The sequence below is a fragment of the Orussus abietinus genome, unplaced genomic scaffold (genome assembly GCF_000612105.2).
Source record: "Orussus abietinus isolate OABI.00-Male unplaced genomic scaffold, Oabi_2.0 scaffold347, whole genome shotgun sequence".
NCBI lineage: Eukaryota > Metazoa > Arthropoda > Insecta > Hymenoptera > Orussidae > Orussus > Orussus abietinus.
The window spans coordinates 243-18,519 of NW_019395956.1; the positions used below are offsets into that span (position 1 = coordinate 243).

At 49.4% G+C, this 18,277-nt stretch overlaps 3 protein-coding genes across 3 annotated transcripts; 1 reads left to right on the plus strand and 2 right to left on the minus strand.

Annotated features, from left to right (window-relative positions):
- Nucleotides 1-2,012: 2,012 nt before the first annotated feature.
- On the minus strand, nt 2,013-13,913 carry LOC105701537 (acidic leucine-rich nuclear phosphoprotein 32 family member B). The gene is made up of 3 exons (XM_012428359.2): nt 13,343-13,913; nt 6,852-7,029; nt 2,013-6,124 (listed from the first exon to the last, which is right to left on the minus strand). Exons 1-3 carry the CDS (start codon nt 13,448-13,450, stop codon nt 6,057-6,059), a joined length of 354 nt encoding a protein of 117 aa, XP_012283782.1. The 5' UTR covers nt 13,451-13,913; the 3' UTR covers nt 2,013-6,056.
- Nucleotides 13,914-15,522: 1,609 nt separating this feature from the next.
- On the plus strand, nt 15,523-16,703 carry LOC105701556 (60S ribosomal protein L44). Its single transcript, XM_012428395.2, has 4 exons — nt 15,523-15,669; nt 16,024-16,197; nt 16,416-16,532; nt 16,623-16,703. The coding sequence occupies exons 1-4, from the start codon at nt 15,667-15,669 to the stop codon at nt 16,641-16,643; spliced, it is 315 nt and encodes a 104-aa protein (XP_012283818.1). The 5' UTR covers nt 15,523-15,666; the 3' UTR covers nt 16,644-16,703.
- On the minus strand, nt 16,698-18,063 carry LOC105701555 (WASH complex subunit 3). The gene is made up of 4 exons (XM_012428394.2): nt 17,853-18,063; nt 17,469-17,633; nt 17,068-17,378; nt 16,698-16,852 (listed from the first exon to the last, which is right to left on the minus strand). Exons 1-4 carry the CDS (start codon nt 17,901-17,903, stop codon nt 16,804-16,806), a joined length of 576 nt encoding a protein of 191 aa, XP_012283817.1. The 5' UTR covers nt 17,904-18,063; the 3' UTR covers nt 16,698-16,803.
- Between the last annotated feature and the right edge of the window lie 214 nt (nt 18,064-18,277).

Consider the following 18,277-nt stretch of genomic DNA (forward strand, 5'->3'; position numbering starts at 1 on the left):
ATCTCCCAACTAATCTCTGTCGCCGTTGGCGGCTCACGTACTCGTGATGATAATACCATGCGGCAGTTGACGGTAGTGGCTTACCTACGCTAACCGACACTGCTCGTTTTTGATGGTAAGGGAAGAACACTCGTGGCGCCCTCTTTGACATAACCCTCCACTTACCTTATTTATTTTATCCGCAAATGAGAGGCAAAAAACGGTGAAAGCTAACGTACGAAATCAGAGGGCAGCACAGGATGCGATCGCGCGACCCTGTCCGTGAGCAATGTCCCAACTTATGTCTGGTAATTATATCGTCTTGATTTCCATATTAGAGAAATCGGGAAGAGTACCCTGGTCGTAATTGTCATTTCTTTTTTTTTTCTTTCCTCCTTTGTGTACGTGGCGGGCACCGCTTAGTCGGGGCGCGTTAATTTCGAGAGAGATCAAAAGGACGGGAGACTCGGGTTAGCCGCATGAGAGCCGAGGACAAAGTTCGCAAGATGGATCAATAAAAGCGGAAGGCTTTATTCCCCCGCTTTGGCGGTGGCATCGTCGCTGAAAAAGCGTTTGGCAGAGCTCATAGTCCGTTTTAGGGAGAGACTACACCCCTCGTAGGGTACGGTAGCCAATCGATAACTCGTCCTGGATTACCATGACCCTCACCATATCCACGTTTGTACCGTACGAGGGGACGCGCGTCTATGAAGAATTATTCACCTAATTTCAAATGCCCTGTCTGTGAACCGTTCTTTACACGTAATCCTTTTTCTAAAAAATACTTTTCCTTTACATTGTCACTTGTAAGGATCTTCTCTTCGTGTCATTTGTAAAGAATTTCCTCCTCACGTTGTCGCTCGCAAAGAATTCCCTCTCTTTACGTTGACACACCTAAACAATTTTTTTTCATCACGTTGTTACTCGTAAAGAATTTCCTCTGTATGTTGTCACTTGCTAAGGATTTCTTTTTTACGTTTGTCACTCGAGAAGAATTTTTTCTTTAGATTGTCACTTGTAGAGGGGTTTCCTCTTTACGTTGGGACGCGTATAGAATATTTTCTTTAGATTGGCACTTCTAGAGGATTTATTTTTGCATTCTCTTTCGTAAAGAATTTTTATATCATCTCGTCATATGATTTCGCCGTCAAATCGAAAGTATCTGCAGGAAGCAGTAAACCGTAAGAGTGATACAAACGCGATAAGCTATCGCCAATTTAGCAGATTCTTGCGGTTCGCAAAAAAAGCTTCGGTATAAACGCTTAAATCCAGACGAACGTGAAACCTTCCATCATCTCAGTGGCATTCAATCGGACCAGTTTTATATCAACATTCCTAAGTGCCCGCATCAGCCTTTTCCAGGAAGAAAATCACATTTATTAGGAAAGTAATAAACGCGCAAAACCTCGCGATAAGATACTCTCCTCCCACGAGGCTAATTACGAGGTCCTAAGTTCAACTCACCTTTTTATCTGAATTTTTGCGTCCTTCAGATGCTTCCCAGTACGGAAAAGGTCTAATAGCAGATTTCCAAGTTTTCCAGAGTGTATTTTTACTTAAAAATACAATGAAAGGATTCAAATCCGATGGAATGAGCGGAGAGATTATCTAGCTTTGGCCGATGGGAGATACCGACATCGAAGGAACGGGAATGCGATAGAAGATCCTGTACAAAACGTGGGAAAAACCGAATTTCCATTTCCGTCTCCTTCTTATCCTACTTTCTCGTCTCCACGTTCTTCCTAGGAGAGCCGGAAAGCGTCTTCTCTTCTATTATCTATTTCTTTCCTTTCTTTCTTTCGGCGAATCCAGAGAACTCGCTTTTCCGCGTTCTCCGTCTCACTCGCATGGAAGGAAAAGCAAATAAGGACCTCGAGATCGATGAAATATTCGGCTACGTTAAATTCCAATCGCTCGGCCCTTACATCTAGGATAATTCTAATAGAAAATTCGAAGAACAATAGGAGCTCGTTATCGAACTTTCGGGTATTCGAATCGGTACGAGGAGGTCAACTCGAAATGAGCTCGTTGTGTTTATCGAAGTGTTATCTCATTTTATTGTTACGCCAAAAAGGTCCATCCCACTCGAGTTCTGATATTCTCCTCGAGACATGTTCGTATTTCTTCTCTTGGAGATATTAAAACATTAAAAGAAATCCTGCGGGGCGTGAATAACCGCTCCGACTCTAAATATCAGATTTTTCATACCCATCGCTACTCACGATACTGAACTACACTTTTACTTAATTCTCTCTCTCTCTCGGTCGGTCAGGCAGTCGAACACTCTCTCAATCTCTCGGACACTCTCTCTCTTTCTCTCTTCGGCTCTAACCGCGCTCTTTACTTAACTAACGCACAACTCTTTCGAAAATATTTGTACATTAAAACGTGGGACCATCGTATCTCGCCATCCAAATTATCGTTACCTTTATTTAATTATTATGCAGCTATGGTACAGTGGTATCGTAACCGCAATGTCTCGTCACCGTTAACTTGTTTTTCCGATTAAGAATCCGCTGCTTAGCGAGTCTCTCTCCCCAGGGAAGGGTGTAAAAAGTCACGACGAAGGACCGACAGATCGCGACGACCCTCGCCCCTCTATATGAATTCTGTATTCTCTGTCTATTTCTATCTATGCCGGATTTTGGCCCGATATCGAGCCTAACACCAGCACTCATGAACCCGATTCCCCAGTTCACGCGGATTTTTTCGCATACGAATAGATTCGCATGAAAAGTGTCGTATGAAAAGTTTCGCATGAAAAGTATCGCGTGAAATGTTTCGCATTCCTGCGAAGTTGCGAACATCGTCTAATAGGTTTGAAAGTCGATTCGAGACGGTCGATTTCACGTACGAACTCGAGAATCGGGTCATATACGAATTCTGCACCCCCAAGTTAGCAACCTTCGATTGAATAAAAACACGAGATAGCGGACCACCAAATGGCGCGCATAGAGCCGAGTTTAAAATAGAAAATGGCCCAAAGAATCCAGGGCCACCAGATGATTAGAAAACCATGACATATCAGGGATTTCAGGATGGATTGACCCTGGAAGCGGATCGTTGCCCGAAACGGAAGAAAACTTAGCTTTCTAGGTAAGACCGACTCGACCCAGCGGCCATTGGGGATCATTTCGTTTCCCTTAACGGGAACCAGGGCGCGGTACGTTCTAGAAAGAATCGAGGGGAAGGAAGATAAATGGAAGCGTTCCTTTTTGGCGAGTGGAAGGAGGGCCGGCGCTCGTCGTCGGTCCGCGGCGATGAGTCAAGAGTAAAAAATAAGATCGCGCAACCGTGACGCAAAAATGCTCACGGAAACAGGAAAAGTGGCGCGCCGCGGCGCGCGTGCGCGGCCGGCTAGCGAGGTCGACCGCCACCCGCGAGGTGGCGCCACTGCCTCAGTCCGCGAGCGGCTGCCGCCGGGAGCACGCGCGCATTCGAGAGGCGGAGACTTTCGCTCGCGCCTGCGCTCTCAGGTAAGATCGTCGCGCGGTTCCATCGGTCGAGGAGATCCCCACGCCCTGGTCGTCCCAAGGTGGAAGTCATTCGCGGTTAAATGTACAATTGACGAGGATCTGAGGGTTATTTTTTTTTCCTTTTCTTTTTGTTTTTTCTTTCGAAAGATCGGCTGCGCCCCTCGTATTTAGTCGCTCTCTCTGTCCGCGTCGGTTCGCGTCGATGGTGGATCGCTCGCCCTCGCGGTAACGAGGGCGTCTCCGGGTAATTCCTTGCTCTCGGAGACAATCCGCATTGTACAGAGATACCGTGGACGTTCTCTCGCGCACGCGCGCCGTCTGCACTTGGCCCGACTTCGTGCCGCCGCGCGATTTGAATTTCCCGCGTTGGTACTCCGGCGCCCAATTCAAATTTTCCGCGCCCGAGTGAGCCGTAACCGAGATTGGGCGATCGACGGGGCTTACGCGCGTCATCCTACAGTTTCCATTAATACCCACCTCACCCACTGAACCGACCCGCCGACGAGCTGCGCGACCTTACGTATTTCCGATAACCTAGGCGACCCTATAAAAATAAGAAAAAGAAAATGTAAAAAAACCATAACCGCGCCCCCCTTCGCAATGCCTCCCCATCTTCGCTCTTAATCGAGCTTGAATTAAAAAAAAATCTATTCCAGCACGATTACTTCCTTGAGATTAAAAAAAAAAGGAAACGGTTGACGACGACGAAACAACGAACACATCCGTCGTTCGTTGCGCTCACGAAATATCGGCCTTACCCGCCTAACGGGTATGCGCGGCCTAAATTGTGTCGAGAGGTGAAAAATCTAGCCTCGCGGCCGCCTAACCCGGTCCTCCGTCGGCCCAGCTGCAGTCGCGTCCCGTGGATATACGAGAGAGACTTCTGGAAGCGACGCCACTGCGCCTGGCGTCACGGCACGCCGGCGCAGACCCCCTCCCCCTGCGCTCACTCACTCGCTCTCTTTTTCTCTCTCACTCCCTACTCTACGCGTCCGTGCCTAAAGTACGTAACAATCTCCACCTTACGCGTTACGTGTACACAGTTGAGTTACCGTTAATAATAATAAAAAAGTGTTCCTTAGTCCATAAACTTTATACAGGCTATGTATAGTCATCATGCAGCAGCGGTTGAGAAACGTCACGCGTGACTCCCTCCCCTGGCGTCGACTGGCGGCGCTGGCGTCGCTTCGGATCGTTATACCGCGCGCAGCCTCGACGCTCGGCGCCCTCTCTTTCCGAGTTAACCTACACCGTGGGGGGACGCGAATGGCTTCCCCGTAGCACACTGGCGGCGCCATATTCGCAAGGGAAGGCACTCGCGTCCGCCAGTGTACGAGGTGTTACGTATATAAGCCGGAAGGATCCCCTCGCGCCGTCCCGACATTTCGACGCGACGCATCATCAAGACCTCACGCGACGCGTCATCGAGACCTTACGCGACGCGACACACGGCTCGGCGCATAGCGTCATCAGGAGCGCGCCGCACCGCCTCGAGTCGAAGGCGGCAGACTCGCGGCCGCGCATGCGCGTCGTCGGTGAGAGGCATCCGCCGTCGAGGGAACGGAAATTTCGCGTCCTACGTGTATGTATGAGTGTGTGTCGGTCAGTCAGCGCGTACGCGCTCGTCCTCTTGTCCGTCCCTGCGTCTCTCTCGGCGACAAAAACGGAGATGAATGAAGAGAAAAAGTGTGTAACCTAGAACTCTCGCCCGCAAAACACACGTCCATTTTTAAACACTATTTTAAATACAATAGAGCTTTTTTCTGTCATCGTCTCGTTTATCTCATATCCTTATAATCGCAGCGCATCTCTCTTGTTTCTCTGTTATTTTTTTTCTTCCTTTCTTCCGGTTTTCCTCTCTTAAATAAGTTTCTCGTTAATATAAAACTGTCCCCCGCGGTGCGCGACGCGAATGCTATATACATGTACGCGTGCGCGCGCGCGCGAGTTTGTGGATACACGCATATATGTATACGTGCACACATATATAGGTATGTATACGTGCATAGGCAGGCACGTATCGTGTATATATGTATGTATGTATATATTGGTATATTGATTTTCCGGGCGGTGGGGGCAGGGGTGTGCGGCGGGGCGGGGTCTCTGCCTGGCGAAGAGAGCGGGACTCGCTGCCGTGGGAGGAAGATGTCGCGAGGCGGCGCGCATGCGCCCTCGGTCCCTCCCCCCGAGAGACGCCGGCGCGCAATTTCCGGGGGGAAGACCCGGCGGCTCGTATTTTTGGTGACGGCTCGAGGGGTGGAGGGAGAGGCGGTGCTCGGAGGCGCCGCGCGAACGCGCGTCCAGGTGTCTCTTCTTCGGGGGCGAGATGGCGCCCGCGGGCCGGAGTGTCGCGAGGAGCCGAGAGAGCTGTCGTTCTTTCTCCTCTTCTTCTTTCTCATTATCTTCCATCCCTCGACCTCGCTCGCTCGCTCCAGCTCCTCGGAGAAGGGCGCGCCGGCCGCCGGCGTCGCTACCAACCACTCAATATGAGAGCAAGTGTCGTCCGCTACGAAGAACCGCCGACTGGCCGGCGAGGTCGACGATGGCGCCATCTGCCTACCTCCCTTCTTACTTACATATAACGCTCGCGACCTTCTTTCATTATGCGTCCTCCTCTTCCTCGTCCACGTCGCCGTCCCCGTCCCCGTCCGCGTCGTCCTCCTCCTCTTCTGTGGAACAACAACGAGACCGTTAGTAACGAAAACGCCCACGAGGCGCTCACGTCGGCCGAGGTCGGGCGAGCGCGTTGCGACCACGGCTTTTTTTTTATCGCGCCTTTCCTTCGTCGAAACGCAGTCGAGAATGTCGGGTATATAACCTTTTCTCTACGATCCTTCGTTTGCCGGTGATAATTAAGGGCTACGTCAAAGTGATCTCTCTCGTTTATGAAACTCTTTCTCCGAAATGGGTGCACCGAATCGTCTCCAAATTTACAACGTCAACGTAAAGGCCTTCAGGAAGGTCCTGACATCTGTGAAATCTCAATATATATATACTTTTGAAATTTCTTTACAGGCACTTAACAAATTATTTTTCTTTTGTATAAATATTGAGAACTTCATGGGGCATCGGGACCTTCCTCGCAGCCTCTGTATTTGCGTTGTGAAGTTCGAAGGGATTCGGTACACCCAGTTAGGAGAAAGGCTTTCTTCCGATGCCACTTTCGCACCCCCTTAACCGCGGAATAGCCGATGCCGCGGGGTCGCGCCGCACTCGGTGTGACGCGACCGACCGGGCTTGTTCGTCCGGTTACGGACGAAGTACGCGTCGCAGAGAAGAATCGTAAAGGACTTTTCTACTCCGTTTTCGACCAGGATAGAGAAGCTTTGAGCGAGAAATTCTAACGTCGTAACGCGAGGCCGCTCGGCCCCGATCTTACGGCGAGGCTAGACTTACCTTCGCAATCCTCGAAGTCGACCTCGCCTCCCACCATGTCGGGCTCCTCGTCGGACTCCAAGCCGTCTCCGTCCACTTCCTCCTCCTCCCCCTCGATCTCCTCCTCCACGTCCTCCTCCTCTACCTCTCCGTCACCGTTCTCCTCCTTCTTCTGCTTCTTCGCATCCTCGGTCTTGTCCTGCAAGTCGAAAAGCGACCGTGACATTAGCCATTTAGCAACGGTTCTTGAAGAAAGACAAAAGGAGGAAAAGAAAAGATTCTCTTAAACGACAAATCCAAATAAATAAGAAGAAATCCTTCTTAAACGATAAATCTTCAGATATCGAACGCGTGACATTAGGCATTTAGCAAATACTCTTGAGGAAAAAAAAAAAAGGAAAAATGTTCCATCACCATTATACCAGTACCGAGTCACGTCTGTTAACAGATATCTCCAGATATTAAAGCCGAGACACTTTTAACCGGCGGCGACGTACTAACAATCGTTACGGTAACAAATGTATTAAAAAATCGTTACAATTTATAACGACGCCGACGCTCCGGTATATCGACGCCAGCGTGGTCTACGTTCACGGCGTTCCTTGAAACGATAAACCTAATGGACGGCCATTTAATCAATCCGTCATTTTTCCCCGGTAGCGAGCCGGCCTTTAAGGTCGACCGCGCATGAACGCGTATCGCTCATGGAGGGTAAAAAAGAAAAGGAAAGGGAAAAAAAATACAGAACATTGTTGAATAATCGTCAACCGAGGCCTGGTTTCGCGCTCGCGTTTCATAAGCCATTACCGTATGTGTACAGAGACGGCGTCGACGTATCGCCGGCATCGGACATTGTTTCACAGTCCCAGGCGCCTCCACTTGACGATTGTCCTCTCTAACGATTATTCCACATGTGTCAGAAAAACAAGGAGAAAAAAAACGCATCTAGTACGGCGATTTTCCGTGGAGGGGGCGCGGAAAGGAGGGGAACGTTTCGGCGGAGGGATTCCGATCTGGGTATGACATATATGCATGTATACCCAGTATATATATATACATACATATATATATACGCACACACACACACCCAGTGCCGCGTCGATTTTCCTCAGGGGCTTCCAGTCTTAACGCAAAATGTCTGGAAGCCACTCGAGGGGAATCAATGCCCCCTGGGCCTGGGGGAAAAAAAAAGGGGAAAAAGAAAAAAGAAATGGAGAACTAAGCGAACTACTTCGAGGAAGGTATTGTCAGGATTCGCGAGAAAGGTGAGTTCCCTTACCGACTGTCCACTCCCGGGAGGTGTAAACGACCTTCGCCAAAGGCTCGCCGTGGAATGCCCTCCCCGCTATCGGATTGGCGATAAAAACCCGGTATTGTGTCTACAAGTGGCCCACCGGTGGCCGATAAACCGATCAAAGAGGCTAAATAAATCGTATCGCGGAACAAGGGGGGGGAAGCCAATCCTGGTTTGGCATTTTCCTGAACCACTCGCCCTTAGAGTTAGAAAATCCACGGTAACGTAAAATTGTAGACGGTGAAGCGTACCGTAAGTTACCGAGAACATCGAGCATTTATGTGACCGCTAATTTTCCTTCTATTAATATATATTTTAGGTCTCTTCAATTAACATTTCTTTTCAATGCACTTTGAAGTTCGAGCTAAAGAGTAATATTATTTAAAAAAAAATATATATATGAACTATGGAGTCCTTATTTTACCTCCAGCTGAAAATATTTACGTATAACTTTTCATGTGCGATTCCGCGTGATGGAAAAGTTTCCCCACTTCGGTCGTTTCTTTGCAGCCAATTGGAAACTCTCGTTCGCTCCGTCGCAAAGATTGAAATTCTCATAAAAATAAGGAAAAAAGGAGCTTTGGAGAAATTACCGATAAGTTATCGGGAATTTCTCATCGTTCCTGATGTAAACGGTGTTTAGAACCCTAGTCGCTCTCTTCAAAGTGGTTTCGTTCTCGGTTCGCCCGGCGGCCACGAGGTATGTCTCGGAGCGCACAGGTGGCGCCAGCGTCGAGCGGCGCGGCAAACATGGCGGCGTTCGAATTTCCCGGCGTGCCCGACGACGCGGGCGATACGGCGTGAGAAACGGTATAAAAAGGATAAAAAAAAAATAGGAATGAAAAATCCTCCCGTTTCTTAGCGCTGTGCTAAACGGTAATCATGACATAAACGCAAGTGGGGCACACCCTCGTGACATTCGAGGCGAGTCGGAGATTACTGCTCTATCAAGACAGATAACCCAACGTCCTACCTATCGCTTCGACCGTCCCGCCTCCCCCTTGTGCCGCTCTCTCGAGAAGCAAGATGGCCGAGACGCGCTCAGGTTCTTTCGTACTGAAATTCCTACACCTCGAGGCGGTGTGTTTATAACCTTATTTACATTTGGGCTCGATAAAAATTGTCACCCAGCGCGCACCGGCTATTCTGGAATGTATCCGGTGCCGTAAATTGGCCGCAACATAGAGACGCGTCTCGCGGGAAGAACGAGAGCACGCCGGTCGATTTTTCGACGACAATCGCTGAATCGACTCGCCGTAATCGATTCCCGATAAGAGACCGAAACCGGGAGAGATTCTTCCCGCACCGGAACGTCTCGACAACCGGGTGAAACAATGAAATGGAGACCAAAAAAAAGATAGAAACGGTTATCTAGGTTATGTGCGAGTCAGTTGCGTTAAGTAATACCAGTCACGTGACCGCGCGACCCGGCAACGCCTCGCGCATGCGCGACCGTTACCCCGTATTACGTCGTTCCGCCGTGACGACAGACTGGTTTACGGATATAAAACGACCAGCGACATAACCTCTGCATGGAAAAAAAACCCCTCAATCGTACGATCTCGTTCTCAAGCAAGGCTTAAGCCCTTTGCACTCTGAGTACACGTCACGTGGAAACCGTTAAACCCGTAGCGTAGGAACGGTCGGAGCGCAAAGGGTCTTACCCTCGATATTTACCGTGTTTTTATGATATATTTGCGAAACCTCGTAATGGACGGAAAGTTAAGGCGACGAGGAAGCCGCTGGGCAGGCAGAATTACGATAAAGAGAGAATGCTACGTGTCAGCTAGAATAACGGATGGAGAGTTTATCCGCGCAGGGGAAAAGGAGTGGAAAAAAAATGGGGGAAAACAAGATGGCGGCCGCGAGACGACTCGGTTGGTAACGCTCGCCACGGCGGGCTCCGCTCGATCGGTAACCACGACCTCGGTGTTATCACCGGATTCCTCAAAACGATACTACAGAAAAGTTCTCGCTTCTCGAGCGTTCGACGACACGAATTCCTATTTTAATGAATTATTTGGACCGGGTTTTTCCCTCTAAACCGTGCGCAGCGAACGTGGATTTTCCATTCGGGAATCAATTAACTGAGCAGGGATTGGGATTGCCTGTACTCTAAATAATTATCATTAAGAGACTCGTAGGATCTTGTAATTTATTTCGAGATATTCATTCTCTCGGCGGTAACGAGCATTCTTGACGAAAACTAGGACGAACTCGTTCGAACTCGTGGGCCCGTTTGAAATTCCCGCGCCGTTGCGCCGCCTGACGGCTGTCGCGCGAGGCCGGGTTCGGGGAAAATCGAATTACCGCCCCTCAATTTTCGCCACGACCCGCCGCATTGGGTTCCCTCGATCCAGCGGGGAGGAAAGTAGAAATAAACTGAAATAAACTGAAATAAACTGAAATAAACTGAAATAAACTGAAATAAACTGAAATAAACTGAAATAAACTGAAATAAACCTGGAGAGGAGACTCGCCGGTAGAACGTGCCAAATTACGCCGATCAAGTTCTCGCATACACACGCATTCAGGTTATCGTAACCTAGAAATCTCAAAACCGAGGATCGCGACGTCGCGCCGCGAGAATCGTCAGGTTTCGACCGTAGAGCGAGATATCTCGCCGCTCCCGATACACGAGGGCAACCTAACCTAACCGTGATCCAACGTAACCGAATTCGAGGCGATCGATGCACGGGGCGAAATACGATTAAGTAGACTCGGATTCGCGCCGTTTATCCCATTACGGCTCGCCGAGCGACCGCAAGGAACGTATCCAGAAAAGGGGGGAACACGATAAGATAAAGCGATTTTTAGTTGACCCTCGAAAGTCGCGCGCTCGATACAAGCGTATCTCGAAATTCAGCGGCGGCGACGGCTAATTCACACGTCGATAAAAATGGGGAAAAAAAAAAGAGAGAAAAGGAAAAAGATGTACAGGAAATCGGTACGGATACTTCCCGCTATTGCGGAACTAAACGCTTTCTTGCGATCATCCGTAAACGTGAAAAGACGTAAATGGGAAAATTCAAAAAGCGAGAATTGTCACTAATTCAATGCGAGATCTCGACCTAGTTTTCCGGATGCACTTGACGGGAAGAGCCAAAATCAGAGAGCGGAGTCCGCGCCGTGAAGCTCACTCTCATCCGTAAACACGCCCGACATAACCTCCAACCTGCTCTCCGGCGGCCTTTCCCGGAGCGTACCACGTGACCGCGGGTCGTGCGCGCGCAGCCTCCGTTTCCCATATCCCTCGCGATAATTTCCTCGAGTAGCCTTCCTCTCCCCGTCTTCCTCGCTAACGATCTCCAATATCGTCTAAAAATATCCGGCCTTCCCGTTCGCACGTACGCGGGGTCCAAGTAAGCGTTGGAAAAATCGCGCCCAGATGTTTTCGCGAAGGTTTGTAAACCCGTACGCATCAGGTAGGGGGAGGGAGAGAGAGAAAGAAATAAATAAATACGAGCGATAAAGGCGATCGCCAGACGAGGAGGGCGCTATACGCGACGCGTTGGCCAGACAGAGAAAGAGAGAGAGAGAGAGAGAGAAAGATATGAGCCCGATCGAGCGCACCGGAGCGCCCTCTATCCCGTGTTTATGCACGCAGGCCTGTAAACAAGCTCGAAGGCAGCGTGCCATGGCGCGCGTAACAATCGGCCATCGATCGCCGAGGCATGCCGCGATTGGTCGAGACCTCGGGGCCAGCGACCAATGGGAGCGCTCCGCCGCGGCCGCCATCTTGGCCGAGCGTCGCTTCCCGAGTGGAAAACTGCGCGGGAGGACGCCGTCGCCCCCCCCCCCCCTCCACCGAGTACACCGAAAAGCCCGCGAGGTGACAGCGGAAAGATAGGAAAATGGCGGCGCGGGGTCGCTTCGCGCCTTTCCTGACGAAACCCCTCTCCGGAATTCGCGCCTCTGGCGAGACCAACGGACGTACGTCAATTAGCAACTTGATCGCGTAAACTCTTGAGGAGTTTGTCCTCCGCGGACGTTCTTTCGAGAATGATCCAGAGCCGCCGCGACGCCGGAAAGTCGGTCGCGATAGGACGTCCCGAATACCGCGTCCGGCTGTCCAGACGATTTATGAACCTGAGAGCTTTCGCCGCGGTAACGAGCGATAAGCCGAGCGAGGTTCGGCAACGGCACTTTCGGGATCACCCATGCATGTCCCCGTTGCGTTCTATGTCAAAGGGCGATCCGATTATCGACCCCGCGCGCGCCCTTCCTTACCCAGCGAAGTTTCGCTCGGCGCCCTTCGAGAATCGTCGCGTAACCCAAGAACGGCGGGGTACATGTCATAAGGTTGCCCGAAGAATCGCTCCGACGGGGCAGGGGGGGCCGAGGAGGGCTGCGCGAGCCCCCGCGCGTTCCACGCACTGGGTCGTCGCCATGGCATCCCCCGCCCCGTGAGTGCGAGGGAGACCGTCTGGTCTCCCGGCAAGAGGAGTGGGGGCACTGAATGAGGCGGCCTCTCGACGAGCCGAGGCGCGCGCGAGCACGGACGCGACGCCGCGGAGCACATGGCGGCGCGATTTTCCGCGTCCCTATTTTCCCGACGAGTGCGTCACGCAACAAGGTCCAACGTTACCCGCGATACCGGGAACCTCCGCAAACGCGGTAAACCTTCGCATTGATTCCCGTTCTCCCGTGCTCCGAGAGCGTTTCTCGACTTCCTTCTCGGTATCGGAGTTCAGAGCCAATTGAGGTCGGCCAAGGGAGAGGCCATTAATTTCCCAGAGCGGGAGGCTCAGCTTGGAAAAGCGAGTCAGGTGCGACACGCGCGCGCGCGCGAGCGTCTGCCTACCTACGCCATGGAAATATGGAGGCCACCCCACGCCGGTGGCGAAACGCCGGCCGGCGTATCTCGCTCCGTTTCCCTCGCGCCACCATCCCGGCCCGTCGGAGCGTCTCTCTCGCGCGGGCCGGCCGACCCTTCCCGCGCTATCGCTCTCGCTCGGCCGGCGACACGTAATTCGCCTTTAGGCGCGAACCAATTCGAACGGCGACGCACGTGAAAACCCACGCGGGGCGCCGATCGGGTCCTACCGTACCGACCGGCCTCTTGAGAATGGCGAAACACCGCGAGAATCGGCCGGAATTCCGGCCGTACGCTCCGCCGCGGAGGAAGATAGAGACGGCGCGAGGTGGCGCTCCGTGGGAGGGAGCGAGAGGGACGATGCTAAGACGCGGCGCGGGAGGGAAGAGAAGTCAAACTCACCTCCGATGGCCTCTTGATCCCCTTGATCTCGCACTTGGCGTCTGCGGCCGGCTTGTCGTTCTCCGTCGCCTTCTCGACGGCGACCTCGTTGTTTTCCTTGGTGCTCATGCTGCCGTGGGTAAACTAACTGGCCTCACTCGGTCGGTCGGTCTCTCTCCTCCGCCTCTCCTCCTCCTCCTCTCTCTTTCTCTCTCTCACCGTGGCTGGTCGCGGGTGGATGCGCGACTCGGGTCCTCGGGTGCGTGTGTGGCTCTCACACCTACGGGATACAGCAGGACGGCTGCGTGCGTCCTCGCGCGGCGTCGGCTTCCGGCGAAATGCCCGAGAGAGCGGAGCGTCGTCAGGCGCGACCCGCGGGCGCAGGGGAGGGGGTGGACCGCGGCGGCGGCAATGGCGGCGCGCGAGAGAGAGACCGCTTCGCGCGCACCCCACTGGAGCGACGCAGAGGGACGACGGGCGAGACCGGCGGAGGGGAGGGGGGCGCGGCGAACCAGTCAGAGCGGAGCTACGGATAGCGGCGTGCTCGAGCGTGGATCGTGGCGCGAATAGCGCTGCCGGAGGACTACCCGCGCACGACTCGGCCGACCTGGCTTTGTTCAAAAATCAACATGGCGCCCGTTTGAAACCCGATAAATCCCTGATTGGCCCATGCCCTCTAAGCCCTCCTGGTCCTCCCTTTGCGCGACGAGGTATCGCGGAAATTACCCCGAATTCCTGAGGGAATTCTACCACCCGTTCCCCGCGCAACCGGCTAGCCCTCCGTCTATGTCGAATTCGTTTGTACCGCGGACGAGGGGTTCGAGAGTACGCGGACCAACATGGCCGTCCGGTTCGAGGCTAAGCCGACGCGATTCAAATAAGCTTTGGCGCTGCGAACCTGCGGCTCGTTTTGGACACCCTGCGACAAGCGCGAATCGATAGATATCGCGGCGAGGATGCCACGTTGATCGAACGACCCGTCTCGAACGAATTCTTCGACTTTTCCTGCAGATTAGGCTTTTGAAAGTTCGTTCCAAGCCGGTAATCCGGCGTCTTCGAAACCGCGCGACAAAATACTGACTCTGCCTTCGAACGCGATTCTATGTGACTCAAATCTATTTCTTTTTTTTTCTTTCTTTCTCCATTTTTATAATAGCGGGAATGAGGTTAAGTTGAGGTTAGGTTTATGGAAAACTACCGCACTTCAGGGGCCATATCGACGGCCTTGATGTTTCCGCTTCCCGAGTATCGATGGTGGCCGCGAACCCTCGGCTCCAACGGAAAGGTCCTACCGCGCGACGGCTACAGCGGAATGCGGCCTCGCCATTGGCCCGTCTACTACGACCGCCTGGCGTCACGTATTCAAGCCCGTTTTCCATCGTGAGGGCTCGACTATGAACTCTCGTGTTTCCTTGAATTAAAAAATGTCTTACTGCGAGTTTTGCATGAAGTGTGAATAAAAACTTCCCGCCCGCCATTTTAGAATGTTATTTCGCGCGATCGAGCCTCGACTAACGTGGAACGACTCCAGAGGTAATTCAATTGATACGTGCGACGTGACGTCATTATGCAGCGAATAACATCTGGTTTACGTAATTACGTAATTGATGCTCCCTTCCTCTCCTTTTTTTTCTTTCAGGGGCAGCGCAAATATCGAGTGCAATCGTATTTCAATTATGACCGAATCCGTGCGAACGTCGGTACTTTGACGGCCTTAATTTAGGGCTTCTCGAGGCGTCACGGATAGTACCTCGCAACGGTACTATCCGTATCTCGATAAACTGAGCCGAGGCACCTGCCTTCTCTCGATGCCTGAAATGAAAAAAAAAAATCGGAAAAATGATTTTCCAGTAATGCGGAGTAAGTGACGCCATTTCCCGGATTTACTGATTAATCGATGGAACGATGTGTGCGCTATTCTTTCCTCCCCATTACACAATATTAGTGTCGATTAGATTTGTAATATCCCCGAATATAATTGTTACACCTTCTGTGTCTCCATTTCACGAAATTCAGCTGCTTTTCGTTACTTCTTTTGAGTAACTGCGTTATTGTTATTATCGTTAAACGTAATGCCGGCTCTACGGGAGTAGACGAGGACGCTAAGAGGATTCGACGAAATTCAGCTAATTTTGGAATGATCTATGTATTTTACGTTCCCCAGGATCGAAGCTTTTTTACGTTTTAGGATGATAGTCTGGTCAGGTTTTTTAAATTGCGGTAAATTGTCGAAAACTATTGGGGATCTCGAGAAATACGCGTGAAGTGCCTCGCGCACGCGCATCAGCCTCTCGACCGCCATTTCCGGCCAAGTGCGTTTCCTTCTCTTTCTGAAAACATCGAAGATGGTGGGTATCTCCGTTATTCTCGAAATGCACATTTAATCTGATTATATTCGTGGAATCCTGCCCTGGGAATTTTTATTTTATTGAATTTCGAGAACGGGAGAGTATTTCGGAGAGATCTTGTTTAATATTTTCCGAGTTTGCTGACTTTAGATCGCGGGTCGTGACAGACCATAAACATAACCTCAATCGAGACCCTGCTTATGTGGGGATATTTATTATTTTTAAGCTGTGCAATTAATTTTATGTAACGGAAATGTAATTGACAGTAGAAACAAGTGAAATTATAGTACTAAGACTATAAATTGAAGATTGGAGGATATGATCTAAATCGTTATTCAATTTTTGGTTGTGCAGGTAAACGTACCAAAGCAGAGGCGCACCTTCTGCAAGAAGTGTAAGGTACACAAACCGCACAAGGTAACTCAGTACAAGAAAAGCAAGGAAAGGCATGCCTCTCAGGGTCGTAGGCGTTACGACCGTAAGCAGCAAGGTTTCGGTGGCCAGACGAAACCTATTTTCAGGAAAAAGGTATGTAGCCTAACGTCAAAAGGTTGTTTCTAGTTGACAGGAAATTGTATTTTGCCAGATAAGTTGTGTAAACAAATTTCATTCATTTGATTCATTGTATAATATTTTTTGTTTACATTATATTGGATGAGATTGCAATTTATAAATCAGATGACATATTAAGTAGCGATTTAAGACTAACATTTATAAAAATTCAATGTTAATTTTTTTTATCTCAGGCAAAAACAACCAAGAAAATTGTACTAAGGATGGAATGCACCGAGTGCAAGTACCGAAAACAAATCCCGCTAAAGCGGTGCAAGCATTTCGAATTGGGTGGAGACAAGAAGCGAAAGGTATTTCACAGACTCTCTTTATTTTTTTCATACTACAATTTTCCTATTTTATATGTTATCCATATGAAATCCATTATTTTTTGTTCATAGGGCCAGATGATCCAGTTCTAAGTGTTTGTTCGAATCGTACATTAAGTGTGTATTTAACATAAATAAATCTTTAAAAATGTATAAATCTGTTTATTCGCTTATCCCACTTCTATCATATAATGTAAAAATACATACAATGCATTGTAATCCTTGCAATACGCACCGTTACTGTTCCAGTTCATCAATCGTCCGTAGCTCCTGACTTTACTGGCACTAAGAGCTTTGGTGTGCTGTCAATGTTATGTTAGTAAAATCATTTTGTTAACCGAGCACTTCTAACAATTATTGGAATTAGTTTAACAAAGTGTATTAAATGTCAATGCGATATTAACCATCATATACTTTAAATGACTAGTTACTTTTCTTTTTGTAGAAACTTTAAAATATTAAATTTTCATAAGGTATTATAATGAGATTTGAAATTTTAATATGTGCAAGAACTTACTCTAGCAATGATGGATCCAATCCATCCTGTTGCATTTTCAATTTGACAGCTGGTTTGGGTACGCCAATACTAATGAACTTAAAGTACTTCTTGTACAGCGGATCCTCGCACACAGGTTGCATCTTGATATCCTCTGACTTTTCTTCAAGTGGTGGCTCAATAGGCTCATTTTTATCAGTCTCGTCGACATTATTTGAAACTATCTGTTTCGTTGCTTCAGTTTCTTGTTCAATTTTCTCATCAAGGTTTGTTGGATTTGATAAATGCATGGAACTTTGTGATTCATTTTGTAGACCTGGAATCGACGAAAGCTGCGACCGTTCAAACATGGTATTAAATCATACGTCAATGAATTCAATGAAATTGAAACAAATCATCACCACATGCCTCGGAATATTAACCTGTGATTCAAGAATCTCCAGCGAAGCTTCCACCCTCTGTAGCTTGTTCTCAAATTCGAAAAGTTTCTCTTCGCAGGACAATGCAAACTTGTTAAGAAAAGTTACCGTGTGAATAATGAATTGATTGATGAACGTTATAGTTCTCTTTTGGTGAATTGGCGGAACCTACAAAAACATGACTTGTATCATATATACCACCATATATATTAATAAATACTATGAGAAGCCCAACGTAAATCTGTTTATAATACCTGTTCTCTACAAATAAAAAAACATCGCCTGACAGATTACACCAAAATACAGAAAAATTAGAATCTACGGATTAACACCGAATAACTGAAACAGGGATTTACCAGTTTAAAAAATCAATTGTTACTAACTAACCTGAGTGTAATCGATAGTCGGATCGACGATTGGAATGTCATGTTCACTCATAATAATTGAATCTTTCTATCGCTTTTACCTGCTATTATCCCTAATGTCAAAATGACAATCTAACAGGTCATTTTGCCACATGAAAATCCCCTTTGTTCACTCACGACGTATATCGCGTTCCGAAATCAAATATGATTAAATACGTCCGTAAGAAAACTTCACTCGCTTAATTTCGATTGGTTCTAAACTGAAATCGAGAAAATTCTACAATCGTTCACCGAGCAGCGTTCCGCGCGTCGATTTCCCGAAGCTGATGCATATCCTTCCGTCACCTACGATAAACCCTGCAACTCAACTGCACTTTCCTCCTTCAACCGAAGACGATACTGAAAATTCCTGCCGTACCCTTCAAACCCCTCGAACTTACCTTCCAT